This window comes from Rattus norvegicus, chromosome 2 (assembly GCF_021556685.1).
Source record: "Rattus norvegicus strain SHRSP/BbbUtx chromosome 2, alternate assembly SHRSP_T2T, whole genome shotgun sequence".
Taxonomy (NCBI): domain Eukaryota; kingdom Metazoa; phylum Chordata; class Mammalia; order Rodentia; family Muridae; genus Rattus; species Rattus norvegicus.
In genome coordinates, this window is record NC_141535.1 from 195,511,556 (window position 1) to 195,523,487 (window position 11,932).

The 11,932-nt window shown below is 43.5% G+C and overlaps 2 protein-coding genes across 23 annotated transcripts in view; one reads left to right on the forward strand and one right to left on the reverse strand.

Annotated features, from left to right (window-relative positions):
- Window positions 1-4,654, forward strand: part of Tmigd3 (transmembrane and immunoglobulin domain containing 3) — a 76,288-nt gene extending 71,634 nt beyond the window's left edge. For 5 of the 12 annotated variants that reach the window (XM_087613529.1, XM_087613539.1, XM_087613554.1 and 2 more), the window contains one exon: window positions 211-608. In XM_087613529.1, the coding sequence (XP_087469655.1) occupies window positions 211-222 (12 nt within the window). In that variant the 3' untranslated portion in view covers window positions 223-608. Of the gene's footprint in view, window positions 1-207; window positions 695-4,190 lie in introns of those variants that run through there. The other 7 variants (XM_087613551.1, XM_087613559.1, XM_087613548.1 and 4 more) reach the window with 3 other exon arrangements.
- C2h1orf162 (similar to human chromosome 1 open reading frame 162) lies at window positions 270-8,721 on the reverse strand. Of its 11 annotated transcripts, none has more exons than XM_087613590.1 (8): window positions 8,519-8,651; window positions 7,794-8,029; window positions 5,043-5,090; window positions 4,286-4,343; window positions 3,827-4,104; window positions 3,634-3,725; window positions 3,336-3,385; window positions 536-3,070 (listed from the first exon to the last, which is right to left on the reverse strand). In XM_087613590.1, exons 5-8 carry the CDS (start codon window positions 3,925-3,927, stop codon window positions 2,927-2,929), a joined length of 387 nt encoding a protein of 128 aa, XP_087469716.1. In that variant the 5' UTR covers window positions 3,928-4,104; window positions 4,286-4,343; window positions 5,043-5,090; window positions 7,794-8,029; window positions 8,519-8,651; the 3' UTR covers window positions 536-2,926.
- Window positions 8,722-11,932: the final 3,211 nt, after the last annotated feature.

Consider the following 11,932-nt stretch of genomic DNA (forward strand, 5'->3'; position numbering starts at 1 on the left):
CTCTTACATATATCCCTGTCTTCTGCCATCTAGAGAAGCTTTGAGGATGCTTAGGTTTGCTTGAAAAGATTCCCGAGTATGGGAACATAATCTTCAATTTAAAAGAGAGGAAAATAGGCTCAGAAAAGTGAAGTTTGTGGCTCTATGTTGACAAACACTCAGGCAAGAGCCCTCAACTCAATTTTCCTTTTCTGTTTCCCAACAAAGTAGGCAACGATTTGAAGTTCTTTCCACATGTCCTGACTCAAGGAAATGGCTCAAGCAGAACGCGCGTGACTGAAGATTTATTTCATTTAGCTCCTAAATAAAGTGATATCATTACAGTAGACTCTCCATGCCAACTGGTCTGCATCTCAGAGACTGACTCTGACCTTTCAGGATTTCTAAAGGACTCTGTGACCTTGCAGCAATCTTTTATGGCCGATGGCAACAGTGAGGCTCGGAAGATCTTTGGAGGAAGGCTGCCATTGAATAATCTCTCCAAATCTTAGCTCTCATGCATTAGATTAGCTACAGTGAAGAAGAGGTCACAGAATCTGGGACAAAGGGAAATGACTTATTTATTTTATTTACTAGCCAATAAATATCTGAATATTGTTGAAAATTCACCCCTAGGAGAATCACTGGATTCTCCTAGTTATTATTGGAAAAGTATTTATTGAAATGTTCCTAAACAGCATAATATTCCAACGCATTTCTGAGTCAGTATCAAATGTTTTATCCCAAAATAGAAGATCGATGGAGTCTGTGGTTCTTATATTCTCTTGGTGGAAAGACTCTGGACCCCAAAGCACATCCCCAATGAGGAACTGTCACCAGTGTAAGTGGGTGCTGCTTTTGACCAATGAGCAACAAAAAGGTGACAAATGACAAGTGTTTTTCAATCAGGAAGAGCAAGGCCAGAATGAGGCGTCATCTGTGGGAGCAAACAGGATTGCCACTATGGCACGTACTCCCCTGCAAGCTGACCATCTTCCCATATGGCATCCCTCCTGTTTCATCACTGACATCACTGACCTCATAAGAACCCTGCTACCCTGTGGGAGAAGTGCATTCATGTGTGTGCTTGGACATGTAGGGGCTGGAGGATAACCTCAGATGCCATTCCTCAGGAGCTGTCCACTTTATATGAGACAGGGTCTCTCATTGGCCTGGACCTTGCTGATTAAGCTAGGCTAGCTGGACAATGAGAGCCAGGGATCCTCCTGTCTCTGCCTCTCCAGCGCTATGATTACAAGCATTCACCAGTATGCCCCACATTTTCCCATGGGTCCCGGGATTCAAAGTCAGGTTCTTGCTCCTGCCAGGTGAGCCTTTCACTGATGGAGGCATTTTCTTAGTCTCAGCAGCACACAATTTGCTGTGCCTTGCTCCCTTCTAAGAAGGAGTAAGCTCAGCCCAGAATCCTCGAGTCCCCAGCCCTGTGTGAACGGGGTTGGAGTGAAGTTTGGGCGCTGATTAGATTCGGTATCTTGTCAGATTAGATCAGGGCTCTTGAAATGTCTCTGATGACCATAGTTCAGGTTCAGCCCCAACTCCGTTCTCTAGGGAGGGAACTCCAAGCACCTCAGCAGTCTGAGGGAAAGGGCAAGGGTCTACATGCCATACTTGCATGTTTCCTTGTAGTTTTTATTCTTCTTTGAGTTTCAAACACGCCTCCCCCCCGCCCCCACCAAAGCATTCTCCTTCTGCTACTGGCAAATTTCAGTCTTGCCCAGTGGTCATGTATTGAATTTATATATAGTCAATTTACCAGGGACTATATTCTTGGAGAAAAGTGTCTAATAATTGCTAATAATTCTTCAGCTAGGGGTAGGACTATGTGCCCAATTCATCTCTCCATGCCTGGGATTGCACAGGTCTTAATACTGTGATAATAGTTATGGGTTCGTATGTATGTATGTATGTATGTATGTATGTATGTATGTATTTATGTATGTATATATGTATGTATGTATGTGTGTATGTATTATTTGTGTGTGTGTGAACCCGCACACACGCGTATATGCATGTTTGTGTACTATGTTATGCACACACACCGCAGAGTAAATGTGAAGGCCAGAGGACAACTTTCTTGAGTCAGTTCTGTCCTTCCACCATGTGAGACCCAGGATTAAACTCAGGTTGTCAAGTCTGGTAGCAAATGTCCTTCTCTACCCCAATAGCACTTAGGTTTATTTTACAGATGTTTTCTTCTTGCTTAGTGCTTACATTTTAGATTAAGCTTGCATAATTAAGAAGAATCTTGCTGTTTTTTTCTTGGGGCAGTCTATATGATTGTCCATTTGTTTGGGGGAAATAAATGAACATGTTTAATCTCTCCTTTTGATTTTCAACCAAGGTTGTGATTCAAAGCTCTAATGCCATACAAAGGAGATAGAAACCCACATTTTAGCAGTGTTTTACACAAACGTACTTGGTGTTGACTTAGCATTCTGACCTTGATTTCTGGAGAACATAAAGGGACAGGATGACAACTAAGAAGGGACCAACCTTGGAGGAGGGTCTGCCATTATTTGTAACTCTTCAACTGTTTATTAGGGTTGGCTCCTCCCTGGCTATCATCAGTGTGCTTCTTTATCTTGAGCTCTATCCCCCCTTTGGAAAAGTTTAGGGGTGTTGTCCCTAAAGGGGCTGCTACCGAGTGAAAGCAACAGCCTCCTTTCCTCTGTCAGGGAAAGTCACTAACCACTGGTCCTTATGACTGACACCTTTCCTCTGTCAGGGAAAGTCACTAACCACTGGTCCTTATGACTGACAGCAACTGCACTAGATCAAGCCTAAATCACTCCAGTGGCAACTTTATATAGACTGTGGTCGCAAGTTTGTGGAAAACAGCAAAAGCAAACATACGGAACAAAACAAGAAAGCAGCATGTCGAAGGAGCTGAGCTGAGGTCCTGCATTCTGCCTCATTGGAGAGGCAGCTATGGGTCTGTCACTTTAATCTGAGAATAGACAGTGGGGTCCAAGCCTGAGGAGTGGTTTCTAGTCAAGTCATTGCTGTTTTCTTCTGAGGACTTGAAAGTCATGCTGGCATATGTGAGCGACTCCTTTGATATAGATGACAGCTTTTGAGGAGAAAGAGGAGAAACAAGTGAATTTAATTTGAAGCAAAAGATGTCTCTTTAAAAGTGACCCAGAAACTCTGAAAAGTGGGGACTCAAAGAGAACAGAACTCATAAAAGAGCCACTTGCCCAGAGTCCAGAAAGTGATGCCAACATTCTACTTCGAGAGGAGACAGAATAAACCAACTTCCCCCAAATAATTTGGTGTACCATTTCCATCATGCTCAGTCTCCCTCTTGCACCCTTAAAACACCAGATAGTCCTTACCTTGGTGGGAGGCTCTGAGTGAGGGTACCGGGTCTGGGCACTGGAGTTACCTGTAGCATACACCAGGAAGAAGAGGGTTGTCCTCTTACCAGGGTGACTGGAGGAGCCTCTCACCTTGGGTAAAGGTTAGTGGGTAGGGGTGTAGGGGTGTGGAGAGCAGCAAGGAGGAGAAAGGAAGGACCTGAAGGTGGATCTGCAAAGAGGGTGGGCCAAGCAAACCTTCCCTCCTCTTCCCCAGCGCTCACTGCTCTCAGTCACAGCAAGAGAAGGCTCATCTCGTCTCACAGAGACCACTCACATTTTCTGCAGCTCTTGATGAGGAGAGTAAGGATCACAAGGAGCAGTGTCAGCAGAACCCCAGCAAAAAAGGCCAGGATTAAGTGTTCCTTTCTGTTTTAGCAGAAACAAAAGGGAGTAGATGACTGGCTGGCAGAGGGCCCCTTGAAGCCTTTCTGGAAAGACAGGCTTAGCTTTCTTATGTAGGCTCTTACATGGGCTGGGCTGACGGGGCTTGCTCCCACCCACTGCTGGAAAAGAGGCATTTTGCTTTTGGGGCCCACAGCCATGAGACTTTCTTTTCTCTCAATCCCATTCCCAATACCCCACACCCCAGCACTGTGTGAAGTGTGGAGTGGGGATCTCTCAAATCTTGGGCAATGTTGAGTTCATACTGCTTGTAGCGCAGCGCCTTGGAAGCCGAGGCAGGGTGATTGTGGCAATTTGGAGGCCAGCCGGGGCCACATTGTGAGATGTGCTCAATCCCCCTCCCCTGCCAACAAAACAAAACAGAACTATTATACTCTTAAGATCAAACACTGAGTTCTTTCACCATTCCTGATCTCTTCTCCCACTCAGACTGTCCTTCCCAAGGTCCCAAGACAAAATGGTCAACAAAAAGCCCTCCAATGGACTGGAAATGCCACAAAGACCGGATAAGTGTATTCCTTTACTTGGGTTTGAAGGAATAGGGTGTAGAACTGGTCACTGGGGCTGCCGTGGAGATTGTTCCTGCAGAGAACATGGAAGGTATCAGTTTTGGGGGGATCAGTATCTCTGCCCTACTCCTGCCGTCCCTCTCGGATAAGACCCTGAGCACGACCACTACCCACGGGAACTTGCAAGCCGGCTACAACTCTTCAGAGGGAAGGGCAGTGAGTCTTTTCGCTGGTGCTGGGCAAGTGAACCCAGGACTGTTTGCACACTGGGTCAAGCCCTCTACCACTGAGCTACATGCTATATCTCAGTGAGACCTTTAAAATGAGAAGTAGAGCTGTACTTGAAAGGGTATACGAAATAAAGGAGCAGAGGTAGAGTGGGAAGCCCTGGGGAGATGTGGTTCTGACTTCAGCAGGTACTTCCCTACTTTCTCGTAACTGCCAGTGTGTGTGTGTGTGTGTGTGTGTGTGTGTGTGTGTGTGTGTGTGCGCGCGCCTGTGTGTGTTCCAGTGTCTAATCTATAGGGGAAGGAGCAAGAAGAAACAGGAATTAGATTTTCATAAACTACCAGCTGATCTACTCAGTTTGGGGGACAGGTCAGGTCTTCCTGATGCCTTTGTGTGCACTGGCTTCAGCAGTGTGGTGGTACCCTTGAATTCTACCTCAGAAACACTCTAGCCAACACTGCTCCCCATGGGGGCTTTCAACATAACTCTTCCTGTTACTAATTCACTGTAGCACCCAGGGAAATGATTTTTGTCCCGAACTCACTGATGGTGGGTTTAGGTGTGGAAGGAGTAGTTCCCATGCTGTCTTCTCCTGAGAATAAAACAGGTATTTTTTTAGTTTGGTCTGGGGTCTGAGCATGACAGTGGCACTCAATGGGGTTGGGGGTGGGGTTAGTTCAGAATGGGCTAATCCTTCTGTGGAGGGACAGTGATGTGTGTCATTGGTACTTTGTTCACCTGGACATATTCAATGACCAGAGAAGTTACATCGGAACCCTTTAGCTTAGCATTTACTCTATGCTTTTAGAGATAATCAGCAGCTGGATGTGGTTGAAAGTGTTTCTAATCCGAAGCACAGGGGAGGAGAAGTAGGAGGATCAGGAGTTCAAGTTCAACCTTAACTATGTAGTAAATTCCAAGTTAGCCTCTCTGACTTGAGACCCTAACACAAACAAACAAACAAAACTAAGGGGCTGGAGAGATGATGAATCAGTGCCTAGCGGCACTTGGTGCTTCTCTAGAGAGGACCAGGGTTCAGCTCTCAGCAAGTACATGCTCACAGCTATCTGTAAGTCCAGTTCCAGGGAATCCAACACCATCTCTCCTGCACCAGTACTGCATGCATATATATTCAGGCAGGCAAACACTCATGCACATTAGTAAGACATAAGTAAAAAAAAAATCAAGAAAATTACTAGCTGTGAGGTTGTATAAGACTCAGCGTCTCTCTCCATCCCCCTCACTCACTGATTCAATCACTCAAAAACACAAAGCAAAAATCCAGCACCTTGGGGGCCACCACAACTGTATTGCTTTGGTACACCTGGTGGCTCCTCCCTTGTAACACATAACGACATACGGTGCTTCCTTAAAGTAACATCTTTGAGATGCAGGATGGCTTTTCAGACACGTCTGCATTGTCACTGAACAGATACTATTGAAATGAATGCAGAGATGAGCTGGAGAGATGACTCATCAGTTCAGAGCACTGGCTGCTCTTCCAGAGGACCCAGGATGATTCCCAGCCCCCACTGGCAGCTCATAGCCACCTGTTAACTCGCATTCCAAGGGACGAGACGCCATTTTCTAGTCTCTTTGGGCACCAGACAATCATGTGCTACTCAGATTACACCCAGCAAACCACAAAACTGTAAAGCATCTAAAGGCAGGAGAGTACCATTGCCTGGACTCCTAGTGCCCATTGCTAGCTATGTGGATTCCTTTCAGTTACTCACTGTGTTTTATTAAAGCTGCCTGAAACACTTCTTCCCATCCAAGGCCAGATCTCTCTCCTGCTCAGAATTTTCTGTCCATTCTTGCACACTTCTAAAACCCTTGTAGTGGCGATAGACCTTTCTGAGCTGTGGCCTCCTCGCCGTGTTTGCAGAAGATACTTTGTAAGATACTGTAAAGATGTCAAAGACCAACCAGAGCCCCAACCCCTGCGTATAGGACTGTTTATTTCTGGAAGTTCTCCTTCATATTTTCAAATAACAGCTGGCCAGAAAGAACTGAAACTGGAAAGCAGACCTGTGTGAAAGCACACCACTCAGTTCTGATCGACCGGACCGACTTTCTCCTTCTTCTGTTTTAAGATTTTTATTTTATGTGCATCAGTGTTTTGTCTGTATGCATGTCTATGTGAGGGTGTCTGATCTGCTAGAACTGGTCTTACAAATGGTTGTGAGCTGCCGTGTAGGTGCTGGGAATTGAACCCGGGTCCTCTGGAAGAGCAGCCAGTGCTCCTAACCACTGAGCCATCTCTCGAGCCCTGGAACTGAACTCTCTTAATCAATCTTATGCTTATACAAATATTTTCCAATGTTTTTAATAATTAACGAGACAGGTACTTTAATATGTAAAATTTCAGCTACAACCTTTTTTTTTTGTGGCTACAACTTGAATTCAATTTAGGCAAATCCATAATTTAAAAAAAAAATCGAGGTTCTACAAATTTCACTGAATCTTAAGGCAATTTACTTAGAAAAATTCCATAAATGGCTCACGTGTTTTAATCAGTCAGCTTTCATGAGTGAATATGTCTGTCCTTAGATATGAGGGGGACTTTAAGGAGGACTCCTGTCCCTAAGCGCCATTAAAGCAGGAGCAAGGCAACATTATACTGTAGCTCGCCAGTCAGCATTTCTGTGTCTGCCACTATCTGAAGTGGAAAGTGCTGACAAGAAAACTTGGTGGGAAGTCTTGTCTGTGAGAACAGGAAGACCACGGTCCATGGAGGATGAGCAGGGGCAACACTTTTTTTAATCACTCTTCTGTTCCTTTTGAAATTTACGTTGGTCATGTGAGGCGGTATGATTTTAATTCCAGCAATTGGGAGCGAAAGGCAAGTGGAGTCTGTGGATTTGAAATCAGCCTGGTCTACATAGTGAGATCCAGGCCAGACCAGTTACTATGTATAGGGAGAACCCACTTCAAAATAAAATAAAATAAAATAAAATAAAATAGTCAATGGTATTCATTGTAGAACACCATAAAATATTAGCATATTTTCTTGTATTTTATTATAGGATACATTATATGCTTTATAAAATATATTTAAAGTATTAAAATGTATTTTTCCTGAGGAGTGTGAATTACCACTAGACCTTACATTTAGAGCTACTGAAAACCTCTGCTTTTTTGCAGCAGTGGATCTATATGAAGAAGCAACCCAAAGAAATATCACATAAAAAATCCTAGGCCACCCTACTGTGATAGACTAAGTCTTAGACCACTACCACAGAGAAACAGATACTTACAAATCCAGGTAACAAAATGCAACAAACATATTTACCTTCAAAGGCAACAATCTAGCCAGGTGTGGTAGCACTCACTGGAGAGGCTGAGGCAGAAGGTTTGCCATGAGGTCAAGTCTAGCCTGGATTACACAGGATCTGTCTAAAATATTCAAAGGGAGCCTGGCATGGTGAGTTTACATCTTTATTCCCACAAGTTGGCAGAGGCAGGCAGATCTCTTTAAATTGAAGGAGAGCCTGAGTTCTAGACCAGTCAGGGATACATAGTGAGACCCTGCTTAAACGAAACAAAAGAAAATAAAACCAACTAACCAATCGAAATTAGGGCAAGAGGGATGGCTCAGCAGGTAAAGGTATCTACCCCACAACTCTAGAAACCTGTACACACACACACACACACACACACACACACACACACACACACACACGCACACACGCACACACGCACACACACACACACACGCACACACGCACGCACGCACACACGCACACACGCACACACACCTTTTAATCACAAAAGAGAATAGCAATAATCCAAGCATCAAAGAATAATAATCTAAGCATTTGGCAGAAGCAGAAAGATGAACCAGAAACGAAGCTGTTTGCAGTTTGATCTGGCATGAGAGACTCATACTCCACACTGAGACCTGTGCTATGCGGCCATTCAAATGCAATCCTTCCCCCACCCAAATAAGCAGCACATCAGAAGCCACTACACAAATGATTCAACTGTCCTTTGGTGAGCAATTAGAAAGGTCTTTACCTTTTCAGGAAAGTTCCAGTTTTAAGGTGCAGCTCTGAGACTTAGCCTTTGACTTTTCTGTTCCTAGTCTTGGTTTTCAGAGATGATGTCACTGTCACCCTCAAGCTGTGTTGCAAAGATATGTTCAACCTCCAAGGCACTGACTTCCTCTTTGAGGCCAATGATATTTTTTCCCCTTTCCCTCATTTCCTTCTTTTTAGATTGACTCTCTTCTCACAGAGACTAGGCTGGTCTCCACCTCCTGTGGATGATAATGACTTTTTGATCCTCCTGCCTCCAACTCCTGCATGCTAGGCTCACAGTCTGAACCAGTATGCCTGGTTTGTGCGGTACTGGGATTAATCCCAGATCTTCATGAAAGCTAGGGAAGCACTCTACCACCGGAGCCATAGCCCCACCCTGTGCTACATTTCTAAAGGTCCTGTAAGCAATGAGGGTTGCTTGTTTACACTTTCACACATGAATGCCAGAAGACCCAGGAAAGGTCATTTCTAGGAAGGAGTTTATTGTTTAACCTCCCGGAAGTTACTGATAGCAGCATGACATCATCACCTTCAGCAAGGACTTTGTAATTCCATGTTGAAATAGAAAAATGAAGAGTTACGGGTCAAAATTAAACAATGGGCTGAGAACTCAAGTGTGTTCAGAGCATTGAAATACCTTTTGAGGGAGCAGAAGATTGATTCACTTATAAGCATTTATTAGTAAACTAGTATCCGGCAGATGCCATAAACCACCCGAGGATTGAAGGATGGGATTAGGCAGTGTATTTGGGATCTTGACATGGCGCAAGGAGTGGGTACTGGTAGGAGGAAAAGCACTAAAGAGTTAAACACAGATGGGCTAGAGCTAGAGTATGGAGACCTTTAAATTTAAACCTGTATGCAGTCATTAGCATACAGTTGCACTGAAGAGACTGCACTCACATAAACCTATCACTCACTCGGTATGGCCTCCAGTTGCAATCAAGAGAGTTGGATGTAGTGGTATTCCTATGAATCTCATCCAAGCTTGAAGGCCTGGGTTCTCAAGGGCCAGACCTTTTTGGAGAGGGGTTAGATTTGAGAAACATGAGCTGAATGAGGTTGCCACCAGCAGAAACCGCATACTATTCTAAACTTTCTAAGTAGATGTACGGTCTGAAATTGTGGTCAAAGCTACAAGTATCTATCATGGCTGTTTTACCATTTTCAAGTCCTGTACACAGCTGTATAAGATGTGTGTGCTATAGTTTTGCTGTGGGTTTGTTTACCCTGACATCATTGCAAACATGTAAGTAACGCTCTGACGTATGACATTATCATAGCCAATGTCAATGGATGAAAGGAATTTTCAGGTTCATTAAAATCTAACATGTAATATATGTGAACTAATGTTGGCTATCTGTCCTACGTGATTACATTTAACATTTATAAAAAAAATGCACAGATTAAAAAATTTTCATGTGTATAGATCTTTTGCCTGCATAGATGTCTGTGTATCGCATGTATATCTAGTGAAGAACCTCTGGAACTGAAGTTATGAAGAGTTGTGAACCACCATGTGGGTGCTGGGAATTAAATGATAGTTGAATTACAATATGGATACTGGGAATTAAACCTGCGACTCCTGGAAGAGTAGACAGTGTTCTTAACTACTGAGACATTTCTGCAGCTCAAGAATTTTAAAATGTGTGCTTGTTCAGAATTCCATAATGCATACAATGTATTTTTGATCACCTCTTTTATCCCTAACCCATCCCTTCTCAACTTGATATCCTTTTCTTTTTCTTTTTTTTTTTTTTTAAAGATTTTATTTTTTACTTATTTCATGTATGAACATACTGTAGCTGTCTTCAAACACACCAAAGGAGGGCATCAGATCTCATTACAGATGGTTGTGAGCCACCATGTGGTTGTTGGGGATTGGACTCAGGACCTCAGGAAGAGCAGTCAGTGCTCTTAACCGCTGAGCCATCTCTCCAGCCCTCTTTTTTTTTTTTTTTTTAAGCTTTATTTATTGTATATGAGTACACTGTCGCTGTCTTCAGACACACCAGAATAGGGCATCGGATCCCATTACAGATGGTTGTGAGCCACCATGTGGTTGTTGGGAATTGAACTCAGGACCTAAGGAAGAGCAGTCAGTGCTGTTAACCACTGAGCCATCTCTCCAGTCCTCATTTTCTCTTAGAATAATCCATCTAGTCTAATTTGTGTTCACATTCCCATGGGTATGGACAGTCCACTGGAGCAAAGTCAAGCATACGAGGGGCTTTACCCTTAAAGCCAACTGATGTTTCCTTCCCAGAACCTGTCAGTTATCAGTAGCTCCTTGGCTAGGGGTGGGAGACTGCAAGGCCCTCCCTTCTACATGGAAATTTTGATTGGGACACAGCATGAAAATACAGTTTTAAGGAAACAGCAGAAAACCATAAATACAATAGGATTGAAGGACATAGGGATTAAAACACAGGATGAGCCAATGATCAAACTTTTGAATCTCAGTGGCTCTTTTTATTCACAATTGACATTGACTCAGGTCCATCTGCCACTCTTTTAAGTAGTTTAAACTTAAAACTTACTTATGCACTTATTTCTGTGTGTGTGTACATGGACCGTGGAATATGTGTTAAGGTCATAGGACAGTTTGTGAGAGTTGGTTCTCTTCTTTGACCTTGTGGGTCCCAGGAATTATACTCAGGTTGTCAGGTTAGATGATGTGTACCTTTACCCACTAAATATTTCTGTGGCCCACAACATGTGCTGTTCTAAACTGAGGATATGAAAGTCAGCAAAAATTGGCTTTTACTTATCTTTGTAAAACTTTCTGAATGTAAGAAGTTGCAGGAGGCAAATGATTCCATGTGTTGTGATGGAGCGGAGTCCTTTACATATATCTGTAACACAGGGAAACTTCTCAGAGGAAAACACCGATACTGACTAAAGTTCTCATTAATAACACTAATTTTCTCAACGTTATTCTAGAATAGGAGGGAGGGAATGTTCAGATAACAGACCATTTGAAAATTGCTAGGAAGGAGAGCAAGAAGATCAAAGAGAGAATGAAAGTTATAGAAGCAAGAAGAGGTAATCCCTTGGAACATTTGTCTGCACAGTAAGAGAAGTGGGTGCATCAAACAGTCACTAAAATGGAGACAAAACAGGTTGGACATGAGTAGTCTAGTTGGGATCCTTGCAGAAACCCATTTGAGGGCAACAGGGACTAAATGGAAGGGGCAGAGAGATGAGATACAAAGAGATCTGAGAGGCGTTCAGAAGAGCGGCAGCAGAAACAAAAATAACAGATGACCAAAGAGACCACTCAATGGCAAGACTAAGAGCCCAAAAAAGGAAACAGTGGAAGTTCAAGACTTAGTTACATAACCAAGCATGTATTGAACACAGATACTAACCCATGCTCTGTAAGGTGGTA